This window comes from Macrobrachium nipponense, chromosome 16, assembly GCF_015104395.2.
Source record: "Macrobrachium nipponense isolate FS-2020 chromosome 16, ASM1510439v2, whole genome shotgun sequence".
NCBI classification, from domain to species: Eukaryota; Metazoa; Arthropoda; class Malacostraca; order Decapoda; family Palaemonidae; genus Macrobrachium; species Macrobrachium nipponense.
Window position 1 is genome coordinate 59,351,230 of NC_087209.1, and position 26,537 is coordinate 59,377,766.

General features: G+C 39.1%; 1 protein-coding gene across 2 annotated transcripts; it reads right to left on the minus strand.

Moving 5' to 3' along the window:
• Positions 1 to 418: 418 nt before the first annotated feature.
• LOC135195754 (integrin beta-PS-like) lies at positions 419 to 26,154 on the minus strand. 2 transcript variants are annotated; one of them, XM_064222202.1, is made up of 19 exons: positions 26,000 to 26,154; positions 21,842 to 22,090; positions 20,280 to 20,409; positions 19,967 to 20,047; positions 18,090 to 18,318; positions 17,618 to 17,702; positions 17,295 to 17,465; positions 16,821 to 16,919; positions 16,104 to 16,265; positions 15,530 to 15,688; positions 14,674 to 14,784; positions 12,816 to 12,943; positions 11,749 to 11,845; positions 6,835 to 7,000; positions 5,898 to 6,004; positions 5,417 to 5,528; positions 3,897 to 4,049; positions 2,507 to 2,646; positions 419 to 1,108 (listed from the first exon to the last, which is right to left on the minus strand). In XM_064222202.1, the coding sequence occupies exons 2-19, from the start codon at positions 21,971 to 21,973 to the stop codon at positions 1,031 to 1,033; spliced, it is 2,340 nt and encodes a 779-aa protein (XP_064078272.1). In that variant the 5' UTR covers positions 21,974 to 22,090; positions 26,000 to 26,154; the 3' UTR covers positions 419 to 1,030. The 2 variants fall into 2 exon arrangements, with proteins under 2 accessions (XP_064078272.1, XP_064078273.1); XM_064222203.1 differs by having other exon boundaries at positions 25,994 to 26,121.
• Between the last annotated feature and the right edge of the window lie 383 nt (positions 26,155 to 26,537).

Sequence of the window (26,537 nt, forward strand, 5' to 3'; positions counted from 1 at the left end):
GGATATACTTTGGCAAACATCAAAGTCTCATTGTTTTGCACTGTTTAAATAAGAAATCACCTTTGCATTAGGGATTATTAGCTTGCAATTTTAATATAAAAATTTTTGACAACACAAATTGCTCTCAGTACGTGAAAACATAGACGAAATGCCAGATAAACTCTCATAATGGGCTTCTCACGATTACGCAAATCATAACGAGAGTGGTATAAACAGTATATTTTTGACTCAGGCTATGCCACAGTTTCTTCGAAAACTAGTTAGGAATTCAGTAATATCTGAAACTGCCTTTCATATGTTGGTTAACATAATTTCTACCCTCACTCCAGAGGCTGCAGCAGCATGGAACTGTATGCAGTTTTATTATTTTATTCAACTTCATAAATATTGGTAAACAAAGGAGAAATGAGATCCCAGCTACAATCCTGCATTACATTTCATGACACAGACAGTACAAGAAGTAGCATAGCGATTAATAATATCTAATCTGATCCGTAATACCATAAATTATGTCTACGAGTATTGGACACCGTGTACATTATGACTTTGCCGATTGGCAAATACTCTTTTAAAAGTACAGAGAAACAGAAGGGTCAAGAGAAGGCGTCCCAAAATTCTGACCATTGATTGTGAAACACGTAATGTCAAAAGAAACAATGGAACGAAGACATATGGCCATATGGCACACAGACAAGCAGACAGCCGTCTGTTTATCTCCTAAGGAACACTTATCAATGCCTGTAACCATACTCGAAATTATGGAATTAAAGCGAGCTGACATAACGTAAGTTGGTGTAGGTCTAATCTCTCCGAGTAACCGGTTTTCCCATCCCAAAAAGCCAATAGAAAACTTGATTACATCAACATTTTCAACTCACTGATGGAAAATATCAGTTATGAAAGTGGTACAAGGGTCCAGTTTTTATCGAGAGAAAAGACCTACTCTCTCTCTCTCTCTCTCTCTCTCTCTCTCTCTCTCTCTCTCTCTCTCTCCTGAGACCTCCGTAAGTGTTAAAGACCGCGAATTACGTTATTCCTCGATCTGCTGCTGAGAGAAGACGGGGTTGGCAAACGTGTTGCTGGGGTCCTTGTAAAGAGGGTTTCCTTCCTGGAAAAAAAAAAAGAAGAAAAATTGAATTTAAAATGAACTGTCTTCCCTGGCAAGAATGATATGGTGAAAGGAGTGTTATATCTATGGCACTAACGATGTTAATTCTCACGTTTAGCATCCTGTGTGAACTATCTCACAGACTTATTCTACAAGTTCTATCTAACGATTCCTCATTGTATACTTTAGGTTTGATGCTCATATGCTTTACGTTGTATAACTTATAGGCTATGTCTGCTTTATATCTTACTTTTTTACTGGTATCTTGCCTACATTCGGAATATTCCAAGACGATGATGGAATAGTTGAATAATCATAGCATGGAGAGTAGAAGGTTCCTCAATTGGTAAGTATAGGAAAGCTTTCGTTTATCTAACGGATATAAAGGTTCCTCTCACTTTAATAGTGATTATTAGGTATATTCCATTTTATTTGTATGATGTTTTTTACGTTGCATGGAACCAGCGGTGATTCAGCTATGGGTTCAACGGCTTTACGTGACTTCCGAACCACGTCAAGAGTGAACTTCCATCACCAGAAATACGCATCTCTAACGCCTTTAGGCCTATTCGAGAAATTCAAGTTCTCACGGGATCAAAACGATGTATTGGGAGTTTCTCTTGTTCTGTATTTAACTTATGACTGAATGACTGATGAAAGGTGTAGCTGGCAAGCTCTTCAACGAAGTTGACAACGGAAAAATTCCCTGTATTTTCATTTTTAAAAAATACAGCAGTAGTTTTGCTAGGCCAATCAATGCACATGGTGACCTCAGATGAAAAAAATTTAATCGTGATTTTTTCAAACAAAGGATATCATCAAATATATCATACATATGTGTAACAATTTACTCACATATCTCTATTTTGCAAACAACAATACTAACAATTTAACAATTTCACTTTACTTTTGGGAAAAAATTATTGTCGACTTTTTTTATTTTATTTTATATATTTACTAATTTGCTAATTCTTCTGTTTTTCTAATAACTGATCTTTTTCTGTATTTCCTCATATTTCCTTCTGTTACTTCTTTCGAATAAACACCGCATTCTTTGGAAGCTTGAATTTCAAGTCAATGGGCCCTTTATGGGCTTGTTCCATGTGAATAGGGCTCCTCTTCAAAATAATAATAATAATAATAATAATAATAATAATAATAATAAGAGTGTACTCCTATAAACAGCGCACATAGTAAGAAAAGTGATGGACTCATGAATACCACCCAGTCGCATTGGAGGACTGTGATTTAACAATATAAATAAATAAATAAATAAATAAATAAATAATAACTCAGATAAAGTCTACCACAATTGCATAAACAGGACATTCAACCATGTCACTTGAAGACAACAGCATCAATATCAATAATAAAAATCGAAAATATTTCGGCACTCACAGTGTTCCACCTGGCATTCTGGCGTTCCTTTTCGAACTTGGCGTACTCCCTCCTGTCGTGGATGCTGGTGGCGATCTTCCAAATGAGCAGAGTTAGAAGACCGAGCAGGACTATACCCGCCAGTATTCCGAAGACAATTGCTGTAAAAAAAAGTTGTACTACATCAGAAACCTTTCTTGCCGTCATATAATTACATGGCTACGCAGAAAGACTGAAGAAGTTCTATGTGCTGCTAACAAAATGATAAAGGATGAAGTTCTGCCTGCTGCTACTGAAATGATCAAAGATAAGTCTTTTTTGGAATGTAAATGGAATAAGAAATGCAAGTCAACGGCCAAGCATTGGGACCTACGAGGTTATTCAGCACTGAAAGGGAAATCGAAAGCAGAAATGTTTGAAAAGGTATAGCAGGGGGAAGACTTCGTAGCTGCAATAAAAGCAATTGTTAGGCGAGGGTGGATAGCAAGATGGAAAAGAGATAATATGAATGGAGGTACAGTAAAAGTGGAAGAAAGATAATATGAATGGAGGTTAGTAAAAGTGGAAGAAAGATAATATCAATGGAGGTACAGTAAAAGGAATGAAAGTGGTTGCAGCTTGGGGCCGTAGAGATGCTGCAAAGAACTTTAAGTATGCTTACAGAACACCAACAACCAAACCTACCCTCCCCACCCCCACCCCGAAATGTTGGAACCCCTTTAAAAACGATTAAAACTGGCCTTATTTTGTTAGTTAAACTTCAAGAAAAACCATTAAAAAATTTATACTTGGTTCTTTAAATGGTTTTATCACAAAAATTGCATTTTATGATGAAACAAATTGAAAACAACTGGGAAAAAACAGGATTTTGTGGATATTTCTCAGAGAGAAATGCAGTGAATATGCAAGTTCGCCGAGAATAGTGGGTAGATATGGTCCAGAGAGAAATCCGCGAATCCTGAGAACGCAAATACGGGGGCCCCAGTGTACTTAGCTCCTACTGAATTCTAAATTTTCTGCTTGCACCTTCCAGTCAAGCATTATTCAGGTCTGTCTGTCCTCTAGTTCTCTAGATTTTGCAACACTCCTTCAATGCAATATTTAATGATACTCAAAACAGCATCACTGCATTTTTGCCTTAAATTCCAAGTTCCATTGACATGGGAACTTTCCTCTAGGGATTTATTTTCTTATTTTCTTTAACATAAAGTGCGTATGGATACATGTAGACTGCTGAAGCTAAGAGAAAATATATGCCCATTCCCTTTTATGAGAGAGAGAGAGAGAGAAGAGAGAGAGGAAGAGGAGGAAGTTGAGAAGGGATTTGAGAAAAAAGAGAGAGAGACGAGAGAGAGAGAGAGAGAGAGAGAGAGAGAGAGAGAGAGAGAGAAGAGCAGATAGTCCTCCTCACCCATGATTGGCGCCGGTTCAGGGCACTCCTTCTCCTTCTGAACGTGAATCTCGTAAGACTTGGAGTTGTCCAGGTAACGGTAGGTGAAGAATATCATGCAGTCGTCCTTCTTGTCCACGAAGGAGCACTTGCGAGCGCCCCTGTCCTCCTCGTCTGTAAGGGTTAATTTTCTTTCAATATTATATTCTCCTAATTAGGGTCAAGTCACAGGGAAATGAACATCTCTCTTCTCGAACTAGATGGAATTCCCGGTTGGTGCCTTCTAGTATACTATAATATACTTCCTTGGCTGACTGTCAAAATGACTTTATTCTTATATTTTAAAAGACTTTTGGTTCAAAGTCAAAAGAAAACAACCTATAGTAGATTCACTTAAACCATGCATCTGATGTCTAGGCCAGTCCCTTATGACGCTACTGATTGGCTGTTGATAAGCCAATCACAGGGCTGTAAACTCTCCTCAGTCTCTCTCAAGAGTTGACATAGGCAGGATGTATCTTCCACCTCTCCTGAGGGATGCTTTTGAAAGACGTATCTTTCAGGAGAAGTGGAACATACATCCTGCCTATGTGAACTCTCTCAAGGGACAGAGTTTCCAGCCCTGTGACTGGCTTATCCGCAGCCAGTCCGGAGTGTTGTAAGGGACTGGCCTACGTAGACATCAGATGCACGGTTGATGTGAATCTACCATAGTATTCAGTGTTTGCAGAAAAGGTTGTCATCCGGATATTAGTAAGTATATGTATCCATTCTTTTTATGTCATCACAAAAATTAATGTAATCTAAAGGAGTTGAAAAGTTGACACCTCTTCCTGAGTGACAAACACAAAGCAAGGATTTTATAAGAAAAATTATATTTAATCGAATAATAATAATAAAATTAATCTCTCTTCCTTTTACCACAAAATATACATAAGCAGTATCATGAAACCTTAAATAAATATCCACATGGCTCGAATATTGGGTCTTGTCTTTAAAATTAAGAACATTATTAAGACAATATTTTTATACCAACCAAATTTCTCAAAGCGATCAAATATTTTGTTTATATATGAGATAAACAGTAATGATTGTAATAATGTATGTACAGGACTGAAAAACGAGAAGATATTTAGTTCATCGCGTATTTTTGGAAGGGTGTTGTTAACTATTGTTTGAGTTCAATTTTTGTGATTATTCTTATCTAGCTTTTTTCTTATTCGACTGTTACTATAGCTGGTTCACTTAAGGTAGATTCTTGGATGAGCCGTATGCTTACGAGACGTTTGTTTGGCGGCCGCTGATTGACTGGTACCGGGAGGTAGGCAGCTCCCAGCCAATCAGCGCCCGCCAAACAAACGTCTCGTAGGCATAGGGCTCACCCGAGAATCTACCTTAAAGTGAACCAGCTATAGTCGCATATTCTGACAGAGGAAGCGAAGCTGTCTCTCAGATAGATAGAATAGTACACACACACAAACACACATAAATATATATATATATATGTGTTTGTGTGTGAGCGCGCACGCGCGATAACTTACCGTCCAAGGAGTCCACAACAATCACAGTCAGGTTACAAGTCTTGGAGGTAGGATCGTTGAAGCGGCACAGGACTCCTTCATAGAACTCTGAACACTTGCCTCCTATGCAGGACTTTAAAAGGAAATAACAAATAAATAACACACACAATCTATATATGTATGTATATATATATATATATATATATATATATATATATATATATATATTATATACAGTCCCAAACCCACATCAATTTAGACGAGTTCACTGTTATTCTGACACATGCACTGATTGGAAACTATTGCAATCATTATTGCAGCTGAGAGAGAGAGAAGAGAGAGAGAGACGAGAGAGAGAGAGAGAGAGAGAGAGAGAGAGTAAAGAACGTCTATATATATATATATATATATATATATCTATATATATATATATATATATATATATATATATCACAGTAACCTCAGTGTAAAAACCAAAGACCAAAAGTGTAAATACACTCACCAGGCAGTCTTCACAGTACTGTCCGCTGTATCCCTCCTCCGCTGTGGAGTTGCAGACGCACTTGCCACAGTCACACACGCCGTGCCCTGAGCAGACCTCGTGCTGACCTGAAAGTGAATATTTATATGAATGATTTTTATCAATACACACACACACACATGTACATACATATATACATACACACTAACATATTTAATCAGCTGCTTTACTTAACAAGCTTTACTATTACTATTCTGTGTTCAAATAAATTCCCCCTGAATGCCTTTTGTTCACATATCAGATGAATTATGTATCTTCATTCATACTTAGTCCATTTTCATCTATTATGTTGTTTTCATTTACCTGTTGATTTCCTTTGCTTTGTTTTTTTGGAGGGGCAATAAATTCTTAACTACATATATTTTCTCTCAGACTTATCCTCTTTATTCATCTCTTTATCACTTCCGAACACAAGTTATCGTAATATTCCTTAGTACCCAAAAGAGAGTACTACAGCTTATGGTGTGACTCCTAGGAAACACACTACGCAGCATTTGGCTTGACTTCTACTTCCCTTTAAGCCTGCAGCTGCACTGCTTTCTTCTGTCCTTGACTTGGCAGCTGCGCAAACTGCTTTAAGTATGTCTTGCTTGTTTACAGTTTAGGCCAAAGGCCAAGCACTGGTACCTATGAGGTCATTTAGCGCTGTATAAGAAATTGAGAGTAGGTAGGTTTTGAAAGGTGTAACAGGAGGAAAACCTCAAAGCAGTTGCACTAAGAAATAATTGTTAGGAGAGGGTAGATAGCAAGATGGAAGAAAGATCATAGTAATGGAGGTGCAGTAAAAGGAAAGATAGGGGTTGCAGCTAGGGGCCGAAGGTTAGGTTAGGTTGGTTTGGTTAGACTGGTTTGGTTAGTCATCTTTAAAACTCCTGACGGAAACCAACCAACGCCTCACCTGGGCTCCTGCAGGCTTCGTCTGTCTGGCACTCACACACTCGTCCAGTGTATCCCGGGACGCAGCTGCACTCCTCGCAAGAACAGGTGCCGTGGTTCGAGCAGATGTCCCCCTCGTTGGACAAGCACTTGCGTTGGTTGCAGTGGCAAAATTTGCCGGAGTAATCCTGCAGTGTGGAAGAGAGTTTCATTGTAAGCATTCAGAGGTCTTGCTACTATACCCTAATGCTATTCCCCTTGCATTTGGATACATATTTATCTATATACTAATCTATCAATTTATTTTTTCCACTTAATAAATGAGATCTCTTCTCTCCGCATTTCTCTTTACCTTCTCTCACTTCCTCCTAATGAACACCATATTCTTTGGAAGCTTGAATTTCAAGTCAATGGCACCTGTGGTGGGCGTGTTCCATGCGAATAGGGTTCATCTTCTGACTACTACTACTACTACTACACTACTACTACTACTACTACTACTACTACTTCTACTACTACTACTCACTACTCTACTACTACTACTAATAACTAACTAACTACTACTATAACTAATAATAATAATAATAATAATAATAATAATAATAATAATAATAATAACAATAATACTGAACTCCGAAGCATAGACCAGAAAACTGGGAAACGCAAGACAATATACAAGGCACTACACCCAAGAGCATATACGGACAGAGTATACATAACATGAATGGAAGGGAGAGGACTACTAAGCATAGAGGACTGCGTCAACATCGAGAGCAGAGCACTGGGGCAATATCTGAAAACTAGTGAAAACGAGTGGTTCAGGAGTGCGTGGGAAGAAGGACATAAAGGTAGACGAAGACCCAGAAATATACAAAGACAAGAGAATGACTAACAGAACGGAAGAATGGCCCAACAAACTAATGCACGGACAGAAGTGACCAGCGATGAAACATGGCAATGGCTGCAGAGGGGAGAACTCAAGAAGGAAACTGAAAGAATGCTAACAGCAGCACAAGATCAGCCCCTAAGAACCAGATATATCCAAAGAACAATAGATGAAAATAACATCTAAACCATATGTAGTTACTACAATGTGAAAAACGAGACCATAAACCACAGAGCAAACGAATGTCCGGCACTTGCACAGAACCAGTACAAAAAGAGGCATGATTCAGTAGGTAAAAGGCCTGGACCATGGGACACCAGAGTAGATGAGAAAGAAAGAGGGCGACGAGTTTCTTGGTTATGGTCCTGTTCTTTTTCTCAGCATCTTTTTCCTCCAGGCGGCGAAGGCAGTCGGTGATGTGTTCGTGTTGTCCACGCCCTTGGGGGTTTTCTATTGCCTCAGACGAAGAAAATGGCGCAATAGACAACCCCCAAGGGCGTGGACAACACGAACACATCACCGACTGCCTTCGCCGCCTGGAGGAAAAAGATGCTGAGAAAAAGAACAGGACCATAACCAAGAAACTCGTCGCCCTCAACGGAGGTAAGATACGCCTCCCACAAGGGCGAGACGAGTACATCAACCTTACAAGCCACATCCCAACACCTGACGAAGACAAGATCCTGCGGATGGGCCTCAACTGCCACTTCATCACGCAGCCGAGGCCGATGGATAAACGCTTGGAAATTGAATATCTCCTAGATGGTATCCAGAAGCAAGAAGACCTTGGGAACCTGCGGACGACTGATGCCCTTCAACCCCTTCTGCTTGCCGAGGCCCTCACCGACCGTGGAGACTACCGCAGTGGTATCATCAGCCGTGACCTGAGGGAAGCAGCGAAGCAGTTAAGGAAGCGTGAGGACATCACTGTATGCAGGGCCGATAAAACTGCTGCTTTCGTCCTTATCCAGACTGAGGAATACCGCCGGAAGATTGAAGAAATCCTGGCGGACTCCACGAAATTTCGCAGGATTACCAAGAACCCCGTCGACGACATCAAGCGAGAGGCCAACCGGATTATTGAGACAGTCAATGCCACCTCTAACGCCCTGCATTTGCCACCCATAACGGGTGACCATGACTTAGGCTACATCTATGGTAATGCTAAGACCCATAAGCAAGGGAACCCCCTTCGCCCCATAATCAGTCAGATCCCTGCCCCTACGTACCTGTTGGCCAAGAAACTCAACACCATCTTAACCCCGTACGTCCCGGATAGGCACAGCTTGAAGTCGTCGGCCGAGTTCTTGGAAGCCCTACGAGCAACGCCCCTCGGAGGATGCATCGCTTCGATGGATGTAGAGTCCCTCTTTACCAACGTCCCCGTAGACGAGACCATACAAATGATCTTGGACAGAGTTTACAGGAACCCCGGCACTCCATCCTTAAACATCCCAGAGCATGCCCTTCGAGCCCTGCTGGAAATCTGTACTAAGAAGGCCCCTTTTGCTGATCACCGCAACTATATGTACACCCAGATCGACGGCGTGGCGATGGGATCTCCCCTTGGAGTCCTTTTCGCCAATTTCTATATGGGTACCGTCGAAGAGAGGGTCTTCCAGAATTCCAACAAACCGAGGATGTACGTGCGCTACATTGATGACACCTTCATCTGCGCCGACTCCCAGGATGAGACAGAGCAGCTGCGACGTGCATTCCACGACCACAGCTGCCTCACGTTCACGATCGAACATTGCAATGACCGCTGCCTCCCCTTTCTTGACGTTCTTGTCGAACAGCGAGATTCCGAATTCAGCACGAAGGTGTACACGAAGCCGACGAACCTGGGTATGTGCATGAACGGTGAGAGCGAGTGCCCTGAGAGGTATAAGCGCTCCACCATCAGCGCCTTCGTCAGGAGGGCCCTCTCACACTGCTCCTCCTGGAATGACACACACAGTGAGTTGGAGCGCGCTGCCCAGGTCCTCATCGACAACGGACACACCAATCGTGCTGTTGACGAATCTATAAGGAAAAATATGGAAGCCTGGTACCACCAGGAACCCCGCCCCGATGTTGCAGAGCCCATCAAGCTGTTCTACAAGGGACACTTCCACCGGAGGTACAAGGAGGACGAACAAGCCCTCAAAATGATCATCGACGAAAACGTCAGCCCCGCCGACCCAGACAAAAATATTAAGTTAATTATCTATTATAAAACGAAAAAGACGAGCAGCCTGGTGATGAGAAACAACCCTTCGGCGCCCCTGCAGGATCCCTTGAAGAAGACAAGTGTGGTCTAACGTTACACATGCCCCGTCCGAGGATGCCTCAGCAAATACGTCGGTATGACCTCCATGCGTTTCTCCAAGCGAATCTCCTGCCACGCTCAAGAAGGAGCCATCTTCAACCACGCCAGGACTGCTCATAACAAACGGATAAAGAGAAATGATATTATTCCTAATATCGAAATAATAGACCAGACATCGGATCCCCGACGTCTGCGCATCCTAGAAGCCCTCCATATAGGCAAGGAGAAACCAAATCTTAACATCACCCAAGAAACGTTTCTCCTTCCCACCGCCGCCCGGAGAGCAGCGAACGACCCCCCGACAATACCAGATAATTAGGAGCCCCCACGGGATGACAGGATTCCTGCTACGGACGGAATTCCTGTCGTTCATCCCCAGGCACACTACTGTGGCGCTCGCACGAGAGAATCCCCGAGACTTTCGAGGCGAGATCCACGACTTCGTCCAAGACCGGCCCAACCAATGAGAATGCAACTCTAGGTCCGAGCCGCTATAAATACCGCCCCACAGACTTTCTTGCTACAGTCTCTTCAAACGACTCGTCCGAGGATGACCTGCGAGAAGGTCGAAACGTTACGTAAGACCAGATATACCAGCTATACCAGCCCTTAAACCGAAGACGAACCCGGCATCGAACTGAACTACGCCTACGGAATAATACCAGCACTGACGACGACCCCTGCTTGACCTGGACCTGATATCCTGTTCCAATAAAAGATTACCTTCAGCATTTATGATTTTTGAAAATTCCCAATATGAATATTGGTCAGTTACTCAGAAACATTGCTGAGCCTGAGAAGCGAATTGTAAGGAAAATAGAAAAAACAATATATAAAATCAACTCGCTTAATTCTGCCATTCTTTTTAACAGTATTTGCCTAAAAGAGGGTCTTCTACCAAAATAATAATAATAATAATAATAAGAATAATAATAATAACTAATAATAATAATAATAATAATAATAATAATAATAATAATAATAATAACTGTTCATTTCCATAATGACCATATTTGAGTAAAAAAAAACGAATTACACTTCCATAAGAAGTGACTCGTGCAGTTATCTATTGTAATTCGTCAGTCCACTGCAACTACTAAAAAAAATTGAGTTTCTGTTCTAATTATTCACATTATCACAGGTAACCATCCTATATTGTTATCACCCAATTCTCCTATTCCTTTATCTTTTACTTCCTCCCTCTGCATCAACATTAATACGAAAGCTTTGAGACGTGCTATTTACCCTATCAGCTACTATTTATGAGTCTTAAATTAGCATTACTCCTAATATGTGAACAATAAATCTTAAATTTTCTCACGTTCTCAAATAAAGTTTCAGGGAGAACACTACTAGGCCAACAGGCACATGTAAGAAAAAAAAACTACTGTTTAGTATATCAACACTTTTTAGGAAACCATTGTCAATCATATAGAAAGATTTGACTAGAATATAGAATTTAGACCAAAGGCAAAGCGCTGGGATCTAGCTGAAACCGAAATTGACAGTACGAAGTTTAAAAAGGAGTAACAGGAGGAAAACTTCGCAATTGTACTATGAAACAATTGTAAGGAGAGGGTGGAAAGTGAGATGGAAGAAAGAGAATATGAACGGACGTACAGTAAAAGGAATAAATGGTGTTGAAGCTAGAGGCCCAAAAGATGCTGCAAAGACTCTTAAGTTACGTCTGCAGTGCACCCCATGGGGTGCATTTAAAGGAAAACGTTTACGATCCTCACCTCTTCAAAGCATTCGCAAGAGCCACATACGCAAAGTCCTCTCCCCGAGCAGAGTTCCGTAGAGTTTGCTGACTTCTTGCAAAGCTCCTCGTCGATTCTGAATAACAGATAAACAAACAAACCTTTAGGCGTTTCTCTTCAAGTAAACGAGAGAAGGAGGCAACAGTTTTTAAAATGAATGTCTTTGTCATAAGGCAGATTATTTCGAGAAACAGACGTCTAAACGTTCATTTTATGTTGTAAATTGTGGCCATTTACTAAATATCTACTTTTTGCTGAATGCAGGTATATTATTTTAATCCGTTGGCGATGCAATTAATATCTATAATAATCATAGATTATATTTCAAACTCTTGCCACAAGTTTTCAAAACTACAAGAGTTACCCATTACTAATAGTTTTCTATGAAGCTAGCATTTTCTTTCATAGAAAACTATAACGGTTTGGAATGAATTAGTAACTCTTGTGTTTCGTGCTATGCACAGATGTTTTAAGTTATGTCTCTTTTTTTGATAAAATATCGTATTATTTTCTTCTGTACCATGAAAATATTACGTAAAAATTAGCCTGTAAAGGAAATGAAGCTAGGTAAAATCATTAATCCTATTCGTAAACAAAGACTATTGTCAAATCTTGACAAAAAACTTAACTAATATGAAGGACAGCCGAAGAGAGATATGGTAAAATTGTAAATATAGGTATGGCCATAAATATTGGAAGGGGGAAAAAATTAACATTTGTTAAATCCATAGAATCTGAGATGACTAATTGAAAAAAATGAGTTTTAATATATCATAAAATCTAATTGAAAATCAACATGGGCAACAGTCTCTCAACTTAAGGACTATTATTCCTTGATTAAAATACACATTTTCCCCTTTATAATATTAACATTTATCCAGGATATTTGACTAATTACGTATGACCATCGATGCAAATATAAATACCGAATAAAAATAATTTATAATGAAAGGAAGGATAATTTCAAAATCTTCGGAAATGTAAATCAATTGATACAGGTAAGAAGAAGAAGAAGAAGAAGAAGAAGACGAAGAATTTGGACTAACTTGTCACTGCCGGATCCGTCGGCTGTACAACGGCACCTCTCTCCCCGGAAATTCCTGAAGCAGGCGCAGACGCCGCAGACGAGAGCCCCTTGGTTATTGCAGATTTCACTAGGGGTGGTATGATCATCCTGAAGGAGGAGGAAGGAAGTGTCTGAAGACATTCGACATATATTTCCTCTTTACTTCTTAATGAACTCTGTATTCTTTGGAAGCTTGAATTGTAAGTCAAGGGCCCCTTTGGTGGGCTTGTTCCATATGGATAGGGTTCATCATCTCAATAATAATAATAATAATAATAATAATAATAATAATAATAATAATAATAATAATAATAATAATAATAATAATAATAATAATAATGTAGACATGCTTTTTATAGTTTGAACATTTTTGTTGGCAAATTAGCTGAAGTACACGTAAAAAGTCATGCTTCTTGAACTTAAAACAGATTGTAAGTTAGAAAACGAACTGACATTAACACTTAGCCCCCTTTTTTATTTATTTATTAACTTGTATGCTTATTTTTTAATTTTTTCCTCCTTTCCTTCTTTTTTTATTAAAAAATTGTATACGTGTCTTCTTTCCTGGTTTCCCATTACCTTCAAATGCTTCTTTCTAAATATTCTTTGGAAGCTTGAATTTAAGGTCTGTGGCCCCTAGAGGCAAGTTCCACACAACTAGGGTTCATTTTCAGAAAAATATAATAATAATAATATTAATAACCTAAGATATGGCTACGGCACCCCAACCTAACCTAAAATAAGGGTCTAGATAGAATTCATGACCTAAGTAATGTGCGACTCCCTAACCTGAGATATGTGAATTAATCGGTCACATCATCAAAAACGAGTTCAAATTCGAAATCCTATAAAAAATTTTCTGTTCAAAATAAAAAATCCATAAAAAAAATTTCCTGTTCATGATTGAAAACCTACCACAAACTTTTTGAACAAACTAGAAAAACTATAGAAAAAATTTCTGTTCAAAATCGAAATCCTATCAAATGTTTTCTGTTCAAGATCGAAAACCTATCAACCTATCAAATATTTTCTGTTCAAAATCGGAAACAAAAAATGTCCTGTTAATGATCGAAAACATATAAAAAATTTTCTGTTCAAAGCCGAAAACCTATCAAAAATTATCCGTTCAAAATCGTAAACGTAGAAAAATTTTCTGTTCAAGATCGAAAACCTATCAACCTATCAAATATTTCCTGTTCAAGATCGAAAACCTATAAAAAAATTTCCTGTTAATGATCGAAACCCTATCAAAAAGTTTCTGTTCAAAATAGGAAACATAAAAAATATCCGTGTTTAAAACCGAAAATCTAAAAAAAAAAAAAAAAAAAAATTCTGTTCAAGATCGAAAACCTTTCAAAAATGTTCTGTTCAAAATAGGAAACCTTTCAAAATTTTCTGTTCAAAACCGAAAACCTTTCAAAAATTTTCTGTTCAAAATAGGAAACTTTTCAAAATTTTCGTTCAAAATCGAAAACCTTTAAAAAAATTTCTGTTCAAAATGGGAAACCTTTAGAAAAAAAAAATTATGTCTAAAGCCGAAAACTTTGAAAAAAATTTCTGTTCAAAATCGGAAACGTATCAAAAATGTCCGAAAACCTAAAAAAAATTTTTTAAAAACAATTCTGTTCAAGATCGAAAACCTTTAAAAAAAATTTCCTGTTCAAAATCGAAAACCCATCAAAACAAATTTCTGAGTGTTCAAAATCGAAAAACCTAATTTAAGGCGTTTTTACTACAGTCTACATGGCTGGATCTGCTCCTAAACAATCAATAAGTGTTTTAGTTCCTCCACCAAAATGACTGAAACTTTGTGTAGGGGCCAGGGCCTTGAGTATTACCTTGTCCTCACAGTCACACTCGCACTCAAACTCGATCTCCAGGAGGAGGCTGTCTTGAAGGGTCTTGACCTCGACGATCTCTCTGTCTTGTCCTACAGGGCATTCGTTCAGCTGTGTGTGAGAGAGAGAGAGAGAGAGAGAGAGAGAGAGAGAGAGAGAGAGAGAGAGAGAGAGAGAGAATTACTGCGTCCCGATTATAGGAAACATTAAATTATAAAAAAAGTAACATTGTAAAGAAAAACAATTTCTTGTCACAATTCTGATTTCTCTGATCATGACAGTTTTACCAATATTTTTCCAGTAATTCAAGGATTTAAGAAAAATTAAAAATAGGATTGAGTCAAGGATTTCTTTTAAAAAAAATGCATTTGCTACACTTAACAATTTTGGTTACTTAATCTTCCTTTTGTCGTATAATGAAAAAGTATCTTCTTTTTTATTTTTTATTTTTTTGTTTCAAGAAACTTGGCGTTTTCCTAATTATATTTCTACGACCCACAAGACCCATCAGCCCCTTAGAATGGAGCGGAATATAAAATTCAGGCCAAAGGCCAAGCGCTGGGACCTGTGAGGCCATTCAGCGCTGAAAGGAAATTGAGAGTAGAGAGGTTTGAAAAGTGTAACAGGAGACAAACTTTTGACAGTAAAGATGCACTATGAAACAACCGTTAGGAGAGAGTAGATAGGAAGATAGAAGAAAGAGAATATGAACGGAGGTACAGTAAAAGGAATGAAAAGGGTTGCAGCTAGGGGGCCTAAGGAAGGCGCGCTGTGAATAATAGTTCCTAGGAAGGCACTACCAGTCCCTATGGGCACCGCCAGGACTTTGTTCTTGAATAAACCTCGGCTCTCTTACCTTCACGTGGAGGGTGAAGTCCACCTGGTCTCCCTCTCGCATGCTGAAGCACTGGTTGGTCTTTATCGGAGGGGCGCTGGCGTTCTTGCACCTCGATGAGTACTCGATGGAAATGGCACTCGACGAATTGTCCGTCAGACTGATGACTGATGTGATAGCCTGGGGAAAGGGAGAGGGCACATGCTTGGTGTTGTTTAGTATTCCTCTCTCTCTCTCTCTCTCTCAGAATCAAGACAAAAGTGTTTATGGTAATCCTGCTCATACACAGACGGAAACAATGAAGGCGATATTAAATAAGTAAAACCCGTGGTGGCCTTTGTTGTTGGCACCTATAATGGTGTCAGACGCAAGATTATAGCTAACTTTAACCTTACATAAAATAAAAACCACTGAGGCTAGAGGGCTGCAATTTGGTTTGTTTGATGACTGGAGGGTGGAGGATCAACATACCAATCGGCAGCCCTCTAGCCTCAGTAGTTTTCAAGATCTGAGGGCGGATGGACAGACAAATAGTCATCTCGGTAGTCTTCTTCTACAGACGACTAAAATCGAACGATAACATAGGGTTATTTACATTGTACTGGTCGCGGACCAGGTCGACGACGTTGTTCGAATTGGACGTGAGTTTGCCCCAGGACGAATTCTCGATGACCTTCGTCAGCTCCTTGTAGAGGTCGGTCGAGCTCGACACGGCGAAGATGACGTAAATGTCTCTCTCCTTCGTCACCTTGTTGATCTGCAAGAGATGATGGGAGGTAGTGATTGACCTACTATACACACAAATGTCCAATGACGTTCTTCCTTAAATCCACGGTAGATAGGTGATAAATATACATACTGTTTATTCCCGAATTTACGAAAACTCCCTATGCACTCGAGACAATAATAAAAGAGAGATAGAGATGGACTTAAGATGTCCTCTGCACAACCCGACGGAGAAAAATAACAGGTTACTGAAGATGATGATATCTACATTTGATAAAAGCATCAAACTGACGAATTAATAAGGTTAAATAAACGTTGAACAGCCAGAAAGGTAGACAGGTTAAATAAAAACAACAGGCTTAAAGTTATAAAATTTCAGTCCGATATCTAAATCTTTCTAAGAATTAAGAATATTACCATCTTGAGGCGTGTACCCATCCGAGAAAATGAAAATGATTAACATTCTCCAAGTGTTGCAAAAAGAAAAAAAAGAAGCTAATTTAAAAAAAAAACCGTTGCCAAAAGAAGAAGAAGAAGAAGAAGAAGAAGAGGACCCGGGATGAGAAATGAAAGAAATCGTACTCACCTGACCGACGGATGGGTAGTCGAACTTGTCGTAAGCGTCGTACATATTCTGGTCGTTCAAATGGCATTTCTCGTCGTTGGGGACGACCACACCAGCCAGCTATTGCGAGAGAGAGAGAGAGAGAGAGAGAGAGAGAGAGAGAGAGAGAGAGAGAGAGAGAGAGAGAGAGAGAGAGAATGGTTATAAAAAAATTTTTAGGCTGATATCATGCAATATTTCCCCACTGAAATAGTAAGATAACACAAATCACAATTAATTTTTTGTCCTTAATTGAATTAAATGAAACATCTTAGTTTAGATTCGAATAAAAGGAGAAACAGCTTTCCTTTGAGTTGAATTAAACGGAGTATCTTTGTTCAGATTTGAATAGAACGAGAAACAACGTTGTTCTGAGTACCCAACAAAAGTATAATCTAACAACCGTGAAAGTTTGATTTAAAAAAGAGAGAGAGAGAGAGAGCGGTTCCTTTTTACCTTGCCATCTCCCGCCTGATGGAACTGGGCATCGGTGGAGAAGACTATGAGTCTCCTGGCTTGGTCTCTCCACCTGATCTGCTCTTTGCACACGATGGCCTGCATCAGCGCGTCGAAGCCTCCTTCGGGAGAGTCAAGATTCCCAGAGATCTCGGCTTCCCTCACTTTCATCTGCAGAAGGATAAGGAAGCAGCAAGATCTTCAGAATAGACCCGAAGAGTTTAAAAACAAGAAAATTCACATAACCAGCATACAGACAGATAATATAGGCCTAGTACTACTCAAGGCAAATTGGCAGATCATATAGGCCTACTATTACTCACGGCAAAGAGGGATCCATCGGTGCCCAGGGGAAGGTCGTTCCGAAATGAGTAGGCCTTTGCACAGCCGGAGCAGGGGGTGTTGATCCTGGCGGATAGAAGGGCCGAGGGTTGGGGGAGGGGAGGGGAGGATGAAGAAAAGTGGGTAAGTTTATTGAATAGTACTACAGTACACTTATTGCAACGAGAATTTGACTGACTCATTCCACAACAAAGGTCCTCACTTCATTCCCCATTTACTACGCGAATATTGTTACTCTTTCTCTCTCTCTTTCTCTTTCTCTCTCTCTCCATACTTATTACAATGTGTATTAGGGTTTGAACTCGGAACCTACAGTGTCACCAATAATCCCACTACGGTATCTACCTAGCCTGAACACAATTTGCATTCTCTCTCTCTCTCTCTCTCTCTCTCTCTCTCTCTCTCTCTCTCTCTCTCTCTCTCTCTCTCTCTCTCTCTATCTCTCCAACGTACTTAGCAGGATGCGTATCAACGAAGGGCAACAGGACTTTGTCCACGAAGGAGCCGAAGCCGATGGTGTAGAAGTCAGTGAGCTCCTGCAGGGTGGCTGTGAGCTGCCCTCCGAGGCTGGCTAACTGGTCTTTGTCGTCCAACATGGAGTGCGAGAGGTCCATCAGGTAATAGAGGTCGATAGGATATCCGTAGGCCTGTCTGTAGGTCAGACTGATGCTCTCTGATACTCCTGCGGTTCAGAGAAAAGGAGGAGCGAGGTTATTAATCAGTTAAAGACAGCACACAGACAGACAGACAGACAGAGAGGACCAGATGACCGATTAAAAGTAAAAGACTCAAATATAATTTGAGAGAGAGAGAGAGAGAGAGAGAGAGAGAGAGAGAGAGAGAGAGTCCAGACGACTGATTAAAAGACTCAGATATAATTTGAGAGAGAGAGAGAGAGAGAGAGAGAGAGAGAGAGAGAGAGAGAGAGAGAGAGAGGACCTGACGACTGATTAGAAGATTCAGATATAATTTGAGAGAGTTACAAGGACTAGGATGTCTCAAAGACTTGTTAGTCCATCCGAGGAGACATCATGTGCTCAGTTATCTGTAGGAGCAGATTTTACTGTGCATTCACAGTGTCCTAATGGTTTTGTCTAGCTTTCTTTTAAACTCTTCCACACTGTTGCTGTTTGCAACTTCTGGTGGCAGTTTATTCCATGTGTCACATATCTTGTATGTATAGAAGTTCCCACAATGGGATGTGTTGTATCTCTTCAGTTCTAGTTTCCATCCATCTAAGCCATACATGTTCAGGCTCTCTAGTCGTCTTCGGTAACCTATTTGCCTGATGGATGGCATTAACTTTGTGGTTCTTGCTTGTACTCCTAATCTATTTATGTCTTTTCTTAGTGTTGGTGACAAAAACTGTTTCTGCATATTCAAGATGGGGTCTAACTATTGATGTGTAGAGCTGCAGCACCGTTTCCTTGTTTCTGTATTTGAACTGCCTCTTTATGTATCCCACTAGTTTCAATGCCTTCTTTTCAGCTTTTAAGCACTGTTTTGTGGATTTTAAGTCCTTGGTGATAATGACTCCAAGTCCTCCTCTTGTTCTACGCTATTTATGTCATTCCTAAGCAGCATGTAGCTGGCATGAGGGTTGTTTGTTCCTATTTGTAACATTTTACACTTGTCTACATTAAAAGGCATTTGCCAATATTTTTTACCACTCTCCTATTTTCATTGGATCATTTCTTAAACTTTCCACTGCATCTGGGTCTGCTGCATTTACACCTAGTTTGGTGTCATCTGCAAATTTGGCTATCCTGCTAATTAAGCCTACATCAATGTCATTAATGTAAATAAAAAACAAGAGAGGTTCAAGGACAGAGCCCTGGGGAACTACGCTTGTTACATCTGCCCATTCTGATTCTTCACCGTTTATTACGACTCTCTCCTTTCTATTAGTTAGCCAGTCTTCGACTCAGTCTGGTGTTTCTCCTACAATTCCTAAAGCTCTAACTTTTAGTATCAGTTTCTTGTGTGGGACTTTGTCAAAGGCCTTTTGGGAATCTAAGTAGAGTATATCTGCTCTACTATTGCCGTGAGTATATCTATTGCTCTACTACTGTCATAAATACCTAGCATGTTATGAAAAAATTCCAAGAGGTTTGATAGGCAGGATCTGTTTTGTCTGAAACAAGTGATTAGAAGACTTAGATATAATTTGAGAGAGAGAGAGAGAGAGAGAGGTCCAGACGACTGATTAAAAGACTCAGGCATAATCTGAGAGAGAGAGAGAGAGAGAGAGAGAGAGAGAGAGAGAGAGAGAGAGAGAGAGAGAGAGAGAGAGAGAGAGACCCAAATATTGTAATACTAGTGTTATTTACCTTTGCGAAGCTTCATCTTGATATGCTGCGGCTTAATCTGGACAATGCGGGTGCCTTCTTTCTGTGACTCTCTTGCAGAGTCTGCAAAGAGAGAGAGAGAGAGAGAGAGAGAGAGAGAGAGAGAGAGAGAGAGATACATAGTCAGTACAAAAAGCCTGGGAGTACTAATAAGTCAGTTACAAAAAGCCTGGAATACTAATAAGTCAGTTAAAAAAAAAAAAAAACTGGAAATATCTATCACATCACAAGCATTTAAGGACTGGTTTCCGGGATGTGTGCTATGTAGCCTCAGCCCGCACGCCCCTAGCTTTACCGGACAGATCTTCGTCTCCGACAATGGTCTGGCTGTTCTTCGGGTTCTCCTCTGCCCCGCTTTCGCACTGGGAAGCCTTCGGGTCGCCGACCTTCAAGCAGTGGGTGGAGCGTTCTTGTAGGCCTATGCCCTGAGGTGGAAAAGACAGATGATGTATGATTATATTTTACGCACAGAACTTCGACAAGTTATAACTGTAAAGTTAATTTTAAATACATCACTGGATAGGGATGCAATACTTGTGGGTGAATAACACGATCATTGAGATACGGTGGGCTGATAGCTATGATCGTATCGCTGTCCTTATCAATAGAGCTCCTGTCACTATGCTTTTATCGTTTCAAGGTGCATTATGGGTAAAAAGATTGCAATCCTCGACTTCAAGTCACTTTTCTTTGTAAAATGTTGTGATCGATAAAGCCTTGAGAGAATTACGTTCTTTTTTCACTCTTCGTCTTCTATATTTCTGGTCATCCACTTCTTTTCAAGATACTGGAAATATACTATATCAATGTTCTGAAATCATTCGTATTCTGATAACGTCAGATATCAGAACTGAAGCCGCGTATCCTGAAAACGAAGCTCCCGTTTTGGAGAAAAAAAGTCTTTTTCAGTTGAAATCACTAGTGTTATTTACCAAGGGATAATTGTCCTGTAGATTACAGCTCGGTTTTAGGAAAGAATAACTTACCCAAAGAGCGCAGGATCGCATGCAGCTTAGTACTTAGAAATAGACTTATTTTAAACTTGAAGCACTAAATGTACCTTAGTACTTATCAAGCTTAGAAGCCGAAACTTACTTTAGACTTAGAAACAAAGACACGCTCGTATGTTCGAACACCACACACAGCCTGGTACCGAAAGACAAAACACAGAACTCGCTTTAGACTTACCAACCAAACATTTCCTTTAGACTTACAACGTAAAACTTGCTTTAGACTTACAACCAACATTTGCCTCAGACTTAAAACATAAAACTTGTTTTAGACTAACCAACTTAACATTTCCCTTAGACTTACAACGTAAAACTTGTTTTAGACTTACAACCAACATTTGCATCAGACTTAAAACATAAAACTTGCTTTAGACTTACCAAATTAACATTTCCTTTAGACTTACAACCTAACATTTGCTTCAGACTTTCGACTTAAAACTTGCTTTAGACATACAACCTAAAATTTGCCTTAGACTTATTAAGAACTTGCTTTAGACTTACCTACATAACATTTGCCTTAAGACTCAACATAAAACTTGCTTCAGACTTACCAACCGAACTTGCCTTACACTTACAACTAAACACTTGCCTAAGACTTACAGTCCACACGGTCGAGCTTTGGTCGACGAACTTTGTCCGATGTGACGTCAGAAGCGGAGAAACATCGGGAAAATCAGAACTTTACCGCAGTTTCTCCGCTTCTGACGTCACATCGAACAAAGTTCGTCGAGCAAAGCTCGGCTGTGTGGACGGGGCCTAACACTTTCCTTGCACTTACGACCTAACTTTTGTCTTAAACTTATAGAATCTACCACCTGCTTTCTTAGACCTAAGAACAAAGACATACCTTGAATTTAGAACACCAAGTGCATCCTGGAACTTGGATGCAAGCTTTGCAATTGATCTGGAATTCGCACTGATCCTGCGCTATGGCAAATCCAGCAAGGAGCGGGAACAGCAATGTTGTAAGGGCTTTCATGGCTGTGGAGGTCTTGAGGTGTGGCAAGGTGTAAAAGTGTATAATGGAGCTGGTGTGGACCTCAGGACTCACCAACCAAGAGAGACGATCGCTTCACCAGCCTTCTGGATTAGTAACCTAGAAGTTGGATGATGGTAAACGAAAAATGTGTTAGAATTGAATTGAAATCGACAGTAAAAGGTTTGAAAAGTCACAGAAGGAAAACCTCAAAGCAGCTGTACTGTGAATCAATTGTTGGGAGAAGGTGGAAAGCAAGATGGAAGAAAGAAAGAGAATATGAAAGGAGGTACAGCAAAAGGAACGAAAGGTGTTGCGAGGTACGCCGCAAAGACCCTTAAGCAATGCCTACGGTCACAGCATGAGGTGCACTGACGTCACTAGTACCAACCCCCCTTAGCTAACCAAATATTCTATGCTTTTAAATGTGCACACACACATGAACAATGAACGTGCACATAGGATATATAATAAAACTAGAATGATTATACTGATGATCACTTGAATTAATTTCGATTGCAGCTATTGGACGCGTCTCAGATCTGTATTATACTTCTAATTCTATATGTGCATCATAGATTTGAATCTAAAGAAATCTGTCGATAGATATATTCGTGCAAGATCTATACACCCACCCAGTAATTATGTATAAGATTATATCTACTGTGTAAGTACACCTACGGTCTAAACAGCCGTGAATACGCTTATCGCGTATCTTTTGTCTTTACTGCTCGAGTGGCCCTAATCGAGATATTTCAGTTATCTGTCATGCCGACATAACAAGCTGTCACTTCCCTTGATAGAATTAATGCCCCAAAAGAAATTTTAATTGGGTGGCTTTTATCATGGGCGAATCGACATTCAAACCTAGCGCATGCGCGTTAAATTCCTTGACCAACTGGGTGGAGTAAAAAAATGGTAGGACTCATTCAGTCTGTATTCAGTTTCATGTTTTTGTTCCAAGTGTCTTGACTACCTTTGTTCTATCACCACCCAATCTGTGATATTCATTATTTTATTTTGCATATTATGATAGATTAAAGGAATAAGATCTTTGGCTGGTATTTATTTTTATAAACAACGCAATAATGAACAGTAACCCATGATTCATAGCCGATAATTAGAGATAATGGATCATACTGCTAGACCCATAAATGATATTTACCGTAACTATACTCCCAAGCATACCGAGACATTCCTAGCTAGGGTTCAGCAAACAAATCACAATTAAAATACGATCGATATTCACCGTTCACAAAAAAATCCGAAAACGTTCAAAGCTGTTGTTATAAGACACAGCTGGTATCGACTCCTGATGAAAATGTATATGATAAAAAGTCAAACCAAGTATTTCACAATACGGTCTTGAGTGGTGTGATAATCCCCAGGACCCCAGAAGACAGGAAACGGATGACGATATAGCGTGGGTAATGTCACACACACACACACAGCATTGCGTGGACACATCCTGTATGCCTGATTGTTTATTCTAAAGTCAGGACTATACTCCAGTTCGTATCATCTTTAAAAGGCCTGCCGTTAAATAGTAATGATTACTATTACTGTACTGTTGTTGTTGAAAACTGGAGCAAGGTAAAGTTGAAAAAGCTTGGCAGAACATAGGTTCTTTGAGTGGACCACCCACCCACAAAAAGGCATAAGTTCCTCCTCAAAAATCATGATGTAAAACTCTGCTCCACAGAATATTAAGGCCATTCTGTGACCTAACCTCATTCAGGTCCATATCTTCTAATTTATCGTTAATGTTGACCAATGTGCCACTTGATTGGACGCCACAATTTAAATCAGTAACGTCAAGTAACCTGAACAACTATTGGGGATGATATCTAAGTGAATTATATGACCAGTATAACTGTTCAATGAAGCGGTTCTCTATTTAAACTGGCTCCTCAACGGGTGTGGCCAGTTGGACAAGACACTCAGTTTTAAAGTAACCTTCATTGTATCAAATTAAACACCTCATTACTCACTGTTCCGGCAACAGTGCAACGAGTTATTCAGAGAAGCCGGTAATACTTCGCGTGACCTCTACTTACATTAGGCCAATACAATTTTTCCCGCGGAATTTTGAAGCTGAGGGTTTTCTGAGAATCTGAGTACTTCACAAAATCGTCTCTAAACAGACTAACTATGCATATTATACCTCTGCTCTAATGAGCAAAAGACCCTTTTTTCAGTGCACACAAAATTACCTCTGAACCAATTTTCTATATGCATATTATTCATCTGCTCTAAGAAAAATAGTTTTTTTTTTTTTAGAGCACAGAAAATTTTCTTTGAACCCACTTTCACTACTGGGTAAAATTCACGAATATATATTGAATTATTCTTCTGTTCAAATAGGAAAAAAACAGAATTTTATTTCTGTGCACACTAAATCGTCTCTAAAGTTGTTGTTTTCACTTCCAATCCAAAATCGTGTCTTGTCGAAACAGGATGTGTTTGATAAGCAAACGCTCGGCGTTCTGAGCAACTAGTCTAATAACATTTAAAACGTATTCTGAGGCTCTGAATCTCACTTATCCATGTGAATGAATAAATGACCTTTTAAACATATAAACAATTGCTCGAAAATGTTAGGTAAAAATGGGGAAAATGTCGGCCTATTCGGTTATAAATATTGGTCTAATGAAAATACATTTTTAGGTCTCGGGGTGTTCGAGAAAATAAAAATAGATCTGAAGGAGATGGTTTTATTTCATTTTATTTTCTTATGAAAATTAAACTGTGAAGCCACGAGCTGGGGCACTTTCAGCTAGTCAGCGCTTAAGACAATTACGTAGGAAACAGAAGACTGGAAAAGTATGAGACTATAACTTGGGAGCCGCCAATACTCTCTAGACCTTGGGTGCAGATAGGGGCCGAAGGGACGATGCAATGAATCTTCAGTAATGCCTACATACTTGAAGGACAATGATAAAAGAGAGATTCACTGCTGATGAAAAAGACATGAAGATAATCCAGCAGATGTAAAATAGACACGAATCCTTAGATCAACGTTGTAGCCGTAGTACCATATATTTGAGGATGAGGAATAAATTGCGTAATGAATAACTGTTCGGATAAAAATTAAACTTTTCAATGGATACCCTTCGTATCAAAGTAAAGCGGAAGATCTACCGAAAAAGATTCACTCACTGTTCGTAATTTATTTACTACAGCCTACGTGTAATAATAATAATAATAATAATAATAATAATAATAATAATAATAATAATAATAATAATAATAATAATAACTATAACCAATTGAAACTTTGATCCCCGAAGCAGAAAATACTAATTCGGTGCTTTTGTATATAAACTAAAGTCGCAAAGATATTGGTCAGCAGAAATCCGACGCAAATACAGGCAGATAATTCTGCAAAAAATCAAAGAAAATCCATATCGAAATACTCACGACATCTTGAGTTTAGAAACAATAACTAAAACCTGTTTATAGTCGTGCCTATAAACACCATTATTAAAAAAATAAATGCGTAGATGGAGCACAAGGAACAAAATACTTTTTCAAAAATTACAGTAAGGCATACCAACTTAATCAAGTATAATATATATATCTATAATATATAGATATATATAATTTATATAATATAATATATATATATTATATATACATTCATGCAAATACCACGGGATAATGATAGGCAGAAATCCAAGCGCTTTCGTCTTTACTAAGACATTGTCAAGGATTTCTGTTTATCATTTTCCTGTGGTATTCGCTTATTTCATGAAGTCACGTGCATATACAGTGATTTTTAAAGCATATATATATATTATATATAATATGTATATAGGATCTATATTTTATATATCTATATAGAAGAATATATATAGATATATTATATATATATATATATATAGATATATATTATAGACAAAAATCTACGTTCAAAAAATTACTTAAAAACTTGCAACGCACGAAATTACTTTGGGTAAAATTCACGAAATGTTAAAAAAAAAAATAAAAAACGCGATACTAATTAAAAAACAAAATACTCACGCGGACCTTTACAAACAAAAGATTAGGGATGAGTTTTATAGCCCATCGTCAGTTAAAACACGCACACGAAAGGCGTCCTATCGTCTCGCCAGTGAGAACGGGCACCACTCACTGCTGCGGTTCTCCTTACAAAACAAAAATCATTTTCAAAGAACGATAAGATAATCTGGGAGTGGTTTCCGGTGGTGGTCGGCTGAGTTATTCCTCGAAAACCTTTTAAGTAAAATGGAGCACGGTTACCAACCGCATTGAAATTCAAAACTGGGTGATTCAGAGAATTGCATTAAATCGTTATTCTCGCCGATTACGAGTTTTAGAGGCAGGTTATCAATTCACGCACACGCGCACACATACTGACGGTATATCTTAGTTTTCGAACACTTCAGAAAATTATTGTTGTTCTTGCAAAGGAAATCACTAGCGCATACCTTGTTAACAATTGGAAGTAAAACATCGCCAACCTATCTATAAGTAATTTAGTCAAACACGATATATATATATATATATATATATATATATTATATATATATACTACTATATATAT

Coding starts and splice junctions, on each gene's coding strand:
- LOC135195754 (XM_064222202.1), bottom strand. CDS start 21,973: ATGAAAGCCCTTACAACATTGCTGTTCCCGCTCCTTGCTGGATTTGCC. Junction 16,920..17,294: donor ATCAGGCGGGAGATGGCAAG/GTAAAAAGGAAC, acceptor CTCTCGCAATAG/CTGGCTGGTGTGGTCGTCCC. Junction 1,109..2,506: donor AGAATGCCAGGTGGAACACT/GTGAGTGCCGAA, acceptor TTTTTTTTCCAG/GAAGGAAACCCTCTTTACAA.